Source organism: Lolium rigidum, chromosome 3 (assembly GCF_022539505.1).
Source record: "Lolium rigidum isolate FL_2022 chromosome 3, APGP_CSIRO_Lrig_0.1, whole genome shotgun sequence".
In the NCBI taxonomy this organism is placed as follows: domain Eukaryota; kingdom Viridiplantae; phylum Streptophyta; class Magnoliopsida; order Poales; family Poaceae; genus Lolium; species Lolium rigidum.
The window spans coordinates 10,042,706-10,055,678 of record NC_061510.1 but is presented as its reverse complement, the minus strand read 5'-3'; the positions used below and the strand labels follow the sequence as shown (position 1 = coordinate 10,055,678).

General features: G+C 44.4%; 1 protein-coding gene across 1 annotated transcript; it reads right to left on the bottom strand.

Annotated features, from left to right (window-relative positions):
• Positions 1-11,579: 11,579 nt before the first annotated feature.
• On the bottom strand, positions 11,580-12,546 carry LOC124694444 (expansin-A25-like). The gene is made up of 3 exons (XM_047227429.1): positions 12,423-12,546; positions 11,985-12,306; positions 11,580-11,892 (listed from the first exon to the last, which is right to left on the bottom strand). The coding sequence occupies exons 1-3, from the start codon at positions 12,544-12,546 to the stop codon at positions 11,580-11,582; spliced, it is 759 nt and encodes a 252-aa protein (XP_047083385.1).
• Positions 12,547-12,973: the final 427 nt, after the last annotated feature.

Sequence of the window (12,973 nt, the reverse complement as noted above, 5' to 3'; positions counted from 1 at the left end):
CTTCCCACTCGCACCTGCTGCCATCTAGCTTCTCCTGCTCAGTGCTGACTCAAACTCTTTCCGAATAGAGCGTAATAAGAGAGATGATCGATGGAACCTTGTAGGTGGATATGGAGAGCGACAATGGTAGTGCTTAAATAGCTAGGAATGTAGCTACTGTACGATCATGGACTTCGATGGTTCCAGAGGGAATCATTTTGACGTGGTTCCAACGAACGATCGAGCGCGCGCATGCACATGGCCGCAGCGTCCACAGAATTGACCTGCACCTTCCTAATCACTGGGTTTCGCAATTCGATATGGTTTCTTAATTCCCTCCGATATGATTACAGATTACGTTAGCTAAACAACTCATTTTAACATTCTTCCACGGTCCAACTACGCGGCGCGCGATTCACACACGCCACTCAAGATGGGACTGGGCCGCGTCGACCCGCCGGGTCACTGACCCGGCCCAAAAATTCAGGGCCATTGGGGCGCACGGGTCGGCCTTGATATGTTTTTGGGCCAACAGAGCCGGCTTTGATCGACCCACTGGGTCAACGGGGTCGACCCGTCGATTCCAACTAGGAACAGGCGTGACCTAGTCGCAGCCCCCGTCTCCGCCCCCGCCCCCGCCCATCTCTGCTGCCGGCGGCGGCGCTGCCTCCTGCGTCTCTCCAGCCGCCCTCCGTCCGTCCGTACGGGTCGTCGCCGTCCTGGTCGCCGCCGTCCCGGTCGCCGCCCACCTCTGCTTCCGGTGGTGCTGCCTCGTGCTTGCTGTGCCGCTCCTGGCGTCTCTGCCGTTCGCTGTCGGTCGGGGTCGTCGTCGTCGTCCCAGTCGACCCAACGCCGTCATTGTCTCGGCTGCCCTCTGAATTCTCCAACTCTTCCTGCTCCCAGCTCGCCATCTTCCTCCGATTCTCGACGGTTAGTGCTCTCTAATCGAGCATATGTTTCTTGAACTGTTCAGTCTCTGCTTATTCTGATGTGAGACTATCAAGTTGTTTACGATGGATGCCTTGATCAGCTTCAGCCCAAATATGTCATAGAGTTGTCTATTTTACCTTTGAAGATTGCCTTGTCTTCTGTTCTATGTCGCAGCTTTTGCTTGTGGCCTTTTGTTTTTCCAACCTTCTGAGTTCTGATGCTCTAAGAAAGGATCTACTTCATGCAGTGATGGAATGTTTTGTAGCCTACTCAGGATTATACCGGGGCTCGTCAGTAGTTAATATTCTGTTCTATTGCGCTTGAATGCTAGTTAAAATCTGTTATGTTATTTGGCTATCGTAGTTTCTTTGCTGTTTGGTCCTGTATTGTAAGCTGTAACTATATTTATAAGACCTTGCTTTAGTGAAAAAGGATGGCCTCCATGCTTATTATCCCAAATTAATTCGTTTGCAGTTCATGACAGTATGTTTGCAATCTTGTTTCTTCTAGTTTCAGTAAACAATGCATCTTTCAAGCAGGATACTTGCATCTTTCTAGTTTCTTCTAGTGACAGTATACTTGCATCTGTAAGGTGGCATAAAAAAAAATGGTTGGCACTTTTGATCAATATATTTTCGACCTCATATCCACTATCAGATTATAGATTGATGCCGTGAGTTTGCTGTGTGCTATATATATATCTTTCCTCCGTCCCTAGCATTTTGTCATATCCAACATCAAAATCTGAAGAAGTAGATTTCATCATGTTAGTAACCTGTAACCACTATTTTTTGGCTCGCTTGTAACTTATTTATATTGTCTTATCATCTCTGGTTAGTAGCAGTTTTGCTTCATAGTAATTTATTTGGACAATGTTATTTGTATAAATAAAAGCTTATGCATCGTATTTGTACATCAAGAAATACTGCACTGAATGTTCTCACTTCTCAGCAAGCTGTCCATCAGTTGAGCACTTGAGCGTATCCACACGAAACATCAGCAGTTGAGCGTTTCCAGAATGGGCGCACGTGGACTGGGCGGGTCGGCCTTGATGACCCAATGGGTCAGTGGGGCCAGGACCTTTTTCTGAAATGGGCCGACCCACGGCTCCTCTTATTGGCCTTGGGGCCACGGGGCCAGGTCCGGGGCCAGGTCCGGGCCGACCCAATCCCATCGTGACACGCCACAGAAGATACACAACCGCTCAATTATATGATCCGGTCTGAAACTACCAAGACATGTATCCTCTTGTACGATGCTAATTCGATGTCAAACTACCATGACAACAGGATAACTTGACGGCCTCAATATTTTTTTAAAAAATCTGATTAATATACACATCTCTTCAATAACTGCGGCGCTACATGCATGTCTTTACGCAGTCATTTTTGTGTATGAATTGTGAAGATTGCCCCCTATTCAAGCATACGCCGGAATCCGCCACTCATGTATTATTCCAATGTCGTTACCCCGTTCCCATATGGAAGGCTATTAGCCTTGTACCCTGGCGTTCCCTAGAACGCCATGGCATCCATTCTCACGCCTGGAACGAGCATAACTTCAGAGTTTTTCGGCATATCTAGTCTTATGGGTTTGATGTTTCTGTTTCTCCTCTTAACCTTATGTTGTTTTGGGGAGGGGGCGTGAGCTTGGTCCTTGTAATGCTTTAAACTACTTTCCTTTCTTAATAAATGAAAAAGGAAAATATTTGGTGTCGTCTAAAAAAAATAGTGTATCTGAATTACACGCAGATGACTTATGCAAAAGTATACATTACATGAAAACATGTGTGTTACCTAAGGTTTGTCTTCGACAAGAAGTTACGATTAGTATCATCAGCAATTCAGAAATATATATACACGGTATCTATCATCCTGGCCACCACATCTAAGATATCCATTCTAAACAGGTTTGCAAAGGCTGAATAAACTTAAAATTAGCCTAGGTACACCATCCTCAGCTTGCACTGTGGGCCAAAACCTTAGATATGGGTAGTGCATCTTGGTTGGAGAAGTTCAATTTCCTCGCCAAAGTCATGGCCCAAAGTCCAAAAATGTTGAGCTTAAACTAGAAAGGCTTTTTGGATACAAAAACTATGACTTCCTGATTTTAGTTACTCCCTCCGATTCATATTAATTGACTTTAATCTTACTTTGGTAACTAAATTTCTTGCATTACTATATCATTAAAGGACAAAAATATACTAAAATATATAATTGATGTTAGAAGCAACAAAAGGAGTAAAACAAAGAAATGACACAGCTAACCTGCAAAAACACAAAAAAAGATGATACGAAGAGCAGTGAAAACTGAAGATGAGATAAATTAACGACGGAAGAAAACTCAAGATGGATTTTTGTTTATTTTTTTTGGAAGAAATCTTGAATTTATGTTGCTCATTGTTCTTGTTCTATTGTTGACACAAAAATATTTGACAGGTTCCCTTGATCTGGTTCCTCCTCCTTTCTTTGGGCTGGGAACCGCCTGCCCTCGAAAAGTTGTAGCTGAAACTACCGACAGATAGCCCCTACCACCATGAAAATAAATTTTCAAAAATAAAAGAGACAAAATAAAAATGATGACTAGTATAAAACACAAGACTAAAATGTCGAAACCTAGAAGCTAAAAAGGGTAAAAACACTTCTAGTTAAAAAAACAAGAAACACTTTCAGTGAAAATATAAAAAAAGAGGAATAATAAGATGGCGTTTTGAGTCCTGGAACTGAAAAATAAAGAATGATAAAATAGCAAGTGATAAAAGGAAGCATAATTACAATTTTGAAAAGAACTTTTAATGCCCCCAAAGATGCTTCAGCGGTAATTCCTTTTGTTTTTAGACAACACAAATAAAGGTTCTTTTAATCGCAAACCAAACATCTATGTATTACAAGAAAAACAGAAAAGAAAAAGAAGAAAGCGTTTTCAACGCAGAAACTAGCTTCTGTTTCCATACAATTCTTGATCATCCGTTGTCATATGACTATCAAATCTTCATCATCCGCCATCATATAAATATTCCGCCTATAATCTGAAACATTTCCTACAGGTACAAGTTGCAACAAAAATATAAAAATGACAAGCTAAGAACCTACAGGTATTAGGAAACATTTCCACACTCCAGAGCCTACACATTGGAGGTGGTGTTTTGACTCGTAAGTGCATATGAACCTACTATGAATAATGCAAAAAATAAATAAACTAAAATGTCAAAAAATTCGTAATAAAATTTCACGTGTACGTTTGGACATTCTACGTTCGCGCACAAGTTTTCAAAGAAAAGGCATTTTATATGGTCTGTGTAAAATGACAAAAAAAGTGTCCCTTAAATAGTTATGTTGGAGGATCAAAATTTATCTTTTTACATGGGACACGAAAAATATTTTTTTGAAAACTTATGTACAAACATAGAATGTCTAGATGTACATGTGAAATTTTATTTCAGAATTTTTTTGACATTTTAAAATATGTTTCCACATAATGGGTTCATATGCACCCGGGAGCCGAATTAGATTTTTCCTACACAGTAGGTTATAGTAGTATAATTACTTAGGCACTGACGTAAAGAATTGTCAGCTTAGTCAGATCATCATAGGCTCTTGCTAAAATTGTTTGTTCTAACACAATATCTACAAACTAAAATCACACAAGGAACAAATGAACAACTATTGAAATGAATTCATGCATCACCGAAAAATTCATACACCACTGCTTTGTCCATTGTGTTGTGTTTTCTGAAATATATCTCATTATGGAGCTTTATCCTCAAGTTCAGAATGCCGTGATTTGAGAATATGTTCTATAACTGTGTTCTTGGATGTCATATACGTCCATATCTTCAACGTAAAAACTGCTGCTTAGAAAAAAAATAACAAACGACTCGCTTATTTAAAAACCCCGCTCCAAGAAAAAAATTAAAGGATGTACTATGGATCTTTCATGTTGATTGAGTGCCAAAGTTAGACATAGCAGTACTGTAGGGTGCGTCAGAAACAGGATAATTAATTGGTTCATAGCATATTGACTTCGAATAATCATGCATTCCTTAGTATAGATCTTTGCAGAAACCTTAGCTGTCAACCAAGGAACCCAATATGCCCGAGTTCAGTGAACTAGTAATTAATATATATTGGCCAAAAAGAGAGTTAGGTGCATTCATACATATTACAAAAAAAAGATAAGAGCATCTCCACTTCCCCGTTCGTCCTACCGCCCAGAGCCTGTTTTCCGGTGAAATGGTTGGTAGGGTGGAGATTTGTATGATGGCGGCAGTTTTTCCAGACGCGGTTCCCAATCGGCCTCTCAAAACGGCGATGCGGTCCACATATTTGAATTAAATTTGTTCCCACCCACAAATAGCCTCACATAAAATAAAAATAAAAAAAGTTTTAACATAAATCTCAAATTAAAAAGTTCAATAAAACAAGCTCATAAATAATCCACTAGGCCCCTCCTTTGATCACCCACAAATGATCCACTAGATCGTCTTGGAGTTGATGATGAGTATCCGAGTCTTGGATTTCTTGATGCATGGCGAGGAAGGTAGCAAATGAAACCTGGTGATCAACATCCGCAAGAGAACTCTACCGGTGATGGTTTATTGTCATGCACTTGATATTTGTGGTGACCCGGCATACCAATGCATGTTGTAGTATGCCAGTCGTTGATATAACATTCACGAAGTACCATTCCGCAAATATTACATCCCTCAGAGTAGTACAACAGAACATAGCAGGTCCATAACTCATTCATTTATTATTACAAGCATAATACACATATCGTCTCGGAGCTCCTCTTGGGTCCTAAGTGGGATACTCCTGGGTTCAAGGCGAACCCAACTTAACTTACAATATAGAAGTTTCACTAGGTTATACATTTATTACCTCGAGCAGCTAAATACTAAGAGTTCACACTGCTCGGCTACTACTACTAATCGGTGCTTCTAAGCTTAATCTCCTCCGGAAGCCTCCCCGGTTCCGTAGACTATGAGGTAGTCTACGCCTTCAATACCTCCAGAGAGGTCTGGTTCTTCATAGACGATGATCTCGGCTCCTTCAGGGTTGTCGTAGTCCTCCTCCGGACGATTCGGACAATCTAAGCAAGGGATTTAAGAGTGGGATGAGTACGAGCGTACTCAACAAGTTCATTATAGATAAGAGGTGTTTAATGCACTAGCTACGATATTAGACCGAGAAAGTCTAATACCAATGCAGGTTTTGATAAACATTTCTTCAAGAGATTGCTTTTATTTTAAAGAGCTATGTCCGTCGGCCTTCACCGGTTTACTAGAACTTCATGGAGCTCCTTTCCGGCCGCGTTCGCAGTTCCATATCCCGGAACGGGGAGTGACAGGTCACGGTTCTTTACACTCGCGAGAGGTGTGTTGCTTTACCCATAAGAGATCTTAACCTTGGTGCCAACCGGGCAGCTTTCCGTCCACACTTCCTATGGTGTGAGGCCCGGTATAAGGTCTAGCCAATCATGTTCCTCCGCTACCTCGAACACCCACCCTTTGTTGCATGCCCCGACCACGGGTCCACGCCGGTCCCATTATTCCCGTAGATTTCAGGGTGGACCCCGACCACGATGTCAATGCGGGGCTCTACCATACATTCCTACGCCGGTAGCTGCAACCCATCATAGACCGCAATACCGTGGGGACTTAGGACTCCCCGACCTCACCGCTTGCTCCTTCGGGCGACAAGTGTACTACGGACAATGCCGTGGGAACTTAGGACTCCCCAGCCTCACCGCTTGCCCCTTGGATTACAAGTGTACTACGGTAAAGCGCATCCGTTGATGAACGAGAGGTGGAAACACTTTTGACTACTCCGTCCCACTCCGGATCTTATGGTTAACACGGGTATTACGGCACAAGAATCATTGTACGACATTTGTTGTTTAATCCTAGATGGATATAAACCCTTGCAATGGAACCTCCACCATATCAACACAATCCATGGTTCCATTGCCAACCACATAGTCATATTCATAGTTATGAAAATAGTGGTTTTGGTTTTTATGCAATAGTGATAATCATAGTACTTTGCAAGTAATTTGATAAAGATACTCAAATGACATGAGAAAGTGATGAACTTGCATGAACACTGCAAAGTTTTGCAGTTGGATGGTGTGGACTGACCTTTGTCCTCTGTTTCTGAAAAATAGCATCATTGTCCGATAAGGGCAATGGTTAAAGAAGCAATTATGCATGATTCCAGTTTTAGGGTTTGTTCCCCCCTTCCTATGACATTATTATTTCATGTAAGAGGTTAATGCTAAGATTGATTTGGAGATACTCTATTTAGGGTAAATACAACCTTGAAATATTGTCAAGGTGTTTTTAAAGTCCAATTGCATTAATGGACTTATTTTCATTATTGAAAATAATATGTGTGTTTAAATCATTTATTTAAATCATCATATTAAGACTTATTCTTAGTTGTCTTCAAAAATTCTCTTTGATATTTTACTTAGATAGAGAATTTTATGCTGATCAATTTTCATATTTTTAATTATTTTTTTAGAGCTTTTAAAAATTTCTTCTAAAAATTCAAAGTTTCTGTATTTAAGTGATTTTGTGAAATGACCAAAATGCCCCTGGGCCCCACCTGTCAGGGTGGCCCAACGGGTTAGGTCGCACCCGAGCCACTCTTTCGGCTCGGTCGGCCCACTCGTCATCTCCTCTCTCCTCGCGCAGAAACCCTAATCCCCTTCTCCTCTCTGGCGATTTCCTCGTCGCCGCCCCCTTCTCGGAATTTCTTCGGCCAACTCAGGCCGTCGCCGCCGGCGAGATCAGGTGGATCTGATCCGCCTTTCGACGGCGGACGCGGTGGTCCGCGTCGATCTGGGATTCGTCCTCGCCACCACGCGGCCCCAACTCGCCTGCAACCCTGGCCGCAAGAATTCATGGCGATGCGCCGCCTGCCGGCGCCCCTGATGCTGCGGTGTTGCCGTGCCTGGCCGTGGTGTTGCTGGGCGTGGTGGTGATGGGGTGCTCACGCTCGGCGACGCCAGGCCTGGCCGCGGCTTGGCGCTGTCGTGGTTGGCCCGTGCCGCCATGGCACGCCGTGGTGCTCCGCTCCAGGTACGCGCGCCACCATCTTCTCCCCTGCTTCTTTCTTCTCTGCCATGCTCTACTGCTTGTGCTTGCTATGCATGCGTGTGTGCTACTGCTGCTCTTTTGGCTAGCTGCTGCTATTGCTCTACTGCCATGACGTGGTTCTATTCTTGTGCTTATGCTGGTATACTCCTCTTTCTGAGCTAAGCATCTGTGCTCATCTTCTGTATTGTTGTGATTCATGAACACTTGCTCATGATCATTCTATGATGTTCCTGTCATGCTAGGTTGATTTTGAGATGCTACTGGTACTATACCTATGCTGTGTATCTAGTTAGTTGCCCCTGGCTTGATTTCTGGGATGAATCCTTGCATATTTGCAAGTGCCAGTGCTATTTGTGTGATGCTTATTGGACTCTGGCTCATGGTAGGCTTGACCTTGCTTAATTGTTGTCCATATACATCAATTCCTTGATGATATGCCTCTGGATACAATCATAAAAATGGTTTATGTACTTGTCTGTGATTCAATTGTTGCTTAACTATGGCTGTTTAATTTATATAAATCCCGTGTGATGCCAGTGATGCTCTACATGCTCTGCCATGCTCTAGCAAGCTTCTGATGATCTGGTGATCATCAGTTGCTTGTTAAAAGCTGTGGTGCTTCATCTTGTGCCTTGCTGGTGCTTAATTTGAGCTGTGTGTGGGTGACATATAAGTACTGGTGTGTGCTGTTGTTGGCTTAAGCAATTGCTGTTGCTTGCAGTGATCCATTGGATCCATTGCAAAGCTCTGGTGTATTGATTACTTGTATATTCATTTATCTGTGTTGTCTTGCTTGGCTAATTGGATAAATGATGTGAACTGCTTGCAGTTGTGATCATCTTACAGTTAATTTGATTGAGCTAGAGGGATGCCAACATCTGTTGGGAACCCTAGCTCCATTTGAACCCATCTGGGTAATGATATACTGCTTTGGTGACTTTCTTGTGTGGCTAGGTAGTCTGTTGTGACCCTAGCGAGTCAGTGTCTGCTAGAAATGGTTGCTCCTGCCCCTGTTGGATGCTTCTGTGCACTAATCCTGGTAGTTTTACATAGGCTGCTAGGTTATTTGATGTTGAAATCATACTGGACAGATAACTGTCCAGTGATCTGATGGCTTAGCTAGTTGTGTGTTGCTGGGTGAATCTGGGTAGCTAGATAGGGATTAGTTCCTTGCTGGATTTCCCTGGTTAAGTCACTTTTAATTCTATTGGCTTGATCAGTGTTCCCTTGGATCCATTCCTAATGGTTGTACCCTTATTTTGCTTGCATCATATGGCTGGTAGCCAAATGATGATACAACAGGGTACCCTCACCCTTTTGCTTGTGTGTGATTTATGCAAATGCTTATTTATGAGCAAGACAGATGCTTGCTCATGATGCTTTGTGTATACCTCACTCCAGCTCCTAGAAATGGGTGTTGGTGTAGAGGTTCAGCTGCTGGTTGAGTTCTTGGCTTGCCCTGCTCCTCCTTGCAAGCTTGATATGCTTGGTTTATTTTCTGGTAACTTGGGAATAGATGAAACAGCTCTAGCTGTTCACCTGTTCTTGGTGTTCTTGAGCTGTGCTTGGTTTCTGATGACTTACCCTGCTGCCTGTCGATGGATGAAGCAAATGGCTAGGGTTTTGGCTGTGAAAAGCTTATATATGATCAGCCATTGCTTCCCTGGTCGACAGCTGAGCCTGGCATGTGTTGGTGACTCTTCTCTTGCTGTGTGTGTGTACTGCATGCACACATGCTGTGTGTGCAGCCTGTGTGTGTGAGTGTACCAAGCTTGGGACTTGGTCCATTTGGTGGATCAGCTCGGCTGATCTTTGAGAATATCCTCTCACTTCTCATTTTTCTTCTAATCTGCCAAGTGGTAATACCACTTGGCATAACTAGTTCTTTGCTTTGTTGAGTGCAGGGAATCAGGATGATGATCAAGTGAAGATCAAGTTGTAGTTTAGGAATTCCATTTGAATTGTAATCTTCTTTATTTTGCTTATTTCTATTTATTCCAATTCATGTAATATGTTGTAATATTTCACATTGCATTTACGGATATTGTAATTGACAATGTATCATATGTGATTATCAATAAAGCTCAAGTTTTCCTTAATGAGCTTTGTCTAAGTGCTATATTATTTATATTCTTGATTACTTTTAATTATTTAATGAATTATCTCAAGTTTGAATTATGTGATGTCAATTTGTTGTTTGAATTTGAAATTCAAATTCAAATTTGGTTTGAATTCAATCATGCAACTTAATTTTGAATTCAACCATGCAACTTAAGATTGCAATGTAATCTCTCTTCTCTCTTCTCAAAACCCTAATCTAGTTAAGTAGGAACAAGTTTGTCGCACTCTCGAAACCCTAACCCTGTAAGATGTCGAGAGAGAAACTTGTCCCCCTTTGATGCAGTTTTGTTTTAAAAGCGCAAAATTTCCCCGTAATTTACGATGCAATGCACATCCCTTTCTAAAATCTACCCCTCGATCGTCTATAAACCTGGGACATTACAATATTCCCGCTCACTCTCAATGAACATGTTGTGCAAGATCACGCAACTAGTCATCATATTCTTCATCTGATCTTTCGAGCAGGTAGAGCAGGGTACCGGGAAATAGAAAATCGGGCTTGAAGCACACCAAATACTCGCTCGACATTCTTCCTGCAAGCCGCTGGCACTGAGAAAACCAAGCTATTTTTCCTGCAAAAGCGATACATGCAGCCAATGGCAGTTGACTCTGCCATGCGCATGTAGTCATCCTGCATATCACTCCATAGGCAAGCATTCTCAATCGAGGAAAAACCAACCGTGCCAACATAATTTTGCTTGCAATGAAGCAGGTGTCGTACTCCCTGACGGCCAACGCAATGTCTAGAAACAGCTTCATGTTCATCCTGAAACGACGCCAAATTGTCATTTCCCCGTGCAATGTATCACCGGTTAAGTAGTCGACGTACAACATGCAGTAGCCCTTTAGCCTTTGCCCCGGTTTGCTTATGCGCCGCCCTGGCCTCGAACCTCCACGTCGTGGCTTCAAATCCCGGGGGTGCATGGCTAGGAGGCAAGAGAGAATCTTCATATGCTCGTCATCGTCAGCCGCAGTAGAAGCATCTTTGGCCTCTTCCTCCATTAGAGCCACGACCATCCCCTCGATATCGAAATCCATGCCAGAAAAAAGCCGAACAACTCATGGGCAGGATGGCTAGGAATGGCCTCCGAACTGTTGGCGGGCACGTTTGGGCGGCAGAGCTAGGACGGTGGACTGCGAGGTAGGTCGGGGGTTCGGGGTGTGTTTGCTCGGGGGCCCGGCCTTTTCCGAAGGTTCCCCCTGCCATAGGTTGGGTTAGGGCTGGGGGGCGAGAAAACGGCCTCCTAAGCGGCTGGCTGGGCAGAAATGTTGCCGCGGCTTTGGGTGGGGGGTGGGGGGAGTGGAGATGCTCTACATATCCCCATCTTTAGATTATAAATTTAGAATGCAGACGAATTAATTAATCCCATGGAAAGCAACCTTGAATCCTCAATGATTCGTCGACTAAAATGTGTATCCACGATTCCACGGCTAATTAGCTACACTACTAGTAGGTAAACTGTTGGTTGCTGGTGAATGACATGGTGAACTTCCACCAGGACGGCACGATGTCGTTAATGTAGATCGTCTGGCCGTTAGTGGAGGTGACGGCGAATGAGAGCGGCTGGCCGACCAGTGCCGCGTTGCACTGCCAGTTGGCTCCCCAGTTCCGGGTCAGCTGGATCCACTCCGTCTTCTCCCCCTTGATCGACACCGACTGGATGGACCCGGGACCTCCCACGTTCGAGATCATCACCAGCTCGAAGTTGTTGAAACCCCCGATGGTGAACCTGATCCCTCCCTGCTTCGAACACCTCACCCTGCATCGTCGTCAGCAACAGCATCAGTACAATGCTAGTAAAAGTAATGATGCATGTTAGTTGGCGTAGGTAGGTGCACTCCGGCCACTTACTTCTGGTAGAGGATTGGGATGATGCCGGCCTTGTATACGCCGATGTTGAGCCATGCCGGCTGCGACATGTCGAAGTGGGCGCGCGGCGGGTTGCACCAGCCGCCGTTGTTGCTGGCGAGCGCCCAGTTGGGCGGGCAGACGTTGGTGGCCGTGATGGTCACCGCGCCGGCGCCCGGCTTGCACGACGTGGACTTGGAGGCGTCGCACGCGATCTGGTAGCACTCCCCGCACGACGCGCCGTCGTTGAACAGCACCGAGCTCAGCGCCGCCGTGCTCGTCCCGTGCCCCGTCTCGTACAGGTTCCCGTACCCACACGCGCCACCTGCATATACGCAGTTACGCACACGTACAAACATCAAGAACTATGACCAAGTCTATCAAGAACTAGAACTAGCAGAATCAAAATGGCGACACAGTTAAGCTGCATGCGTTGCTTACCCATTGTCCCAGAGGCGTCGGCTCCGCCGTAGAACGTGGCCGATCCTTGGCTCCAGCCCGCCCGCGCCGGCGCAAAGCAGGCAGCAACTAGGACGACGACGAACAGTGCGAGCAATCTGTCCATCTCAGTTGAGAAGGGCAGTGAACACTCCAGGCTACAGGCTACAGCTACGTACGGGAGATCGAGGGAGGCACAGAACTGTGCAAAGTCGGAGCGAAGTCAATTCAGGCGAAGTGTACTGCCGTACTGGTGAGTTTCCAGTGAAGGTAGGGCGGTACAGTATGTATAGGAGAACCAAAGGGACGAGAATTGTCAGGGAATGACAGAGAACATGGCATCGAGATCCATATCCTGGCTTCTACGAAGCTCACATACAAGCAAAGAAAATTGATGATAAGGACTTGGCGAGCACGGAATTGCGAGCTAGCTAGATCAAAAGCTCATTGGTGCATTTTCGATCGCGTGGCATCTCCTACGTTTCCCCTGAAAATTAATTTAGCATGGAGTGACAAGATAACATCTTTCATGGACGCTAGCTGCATGTTCCATA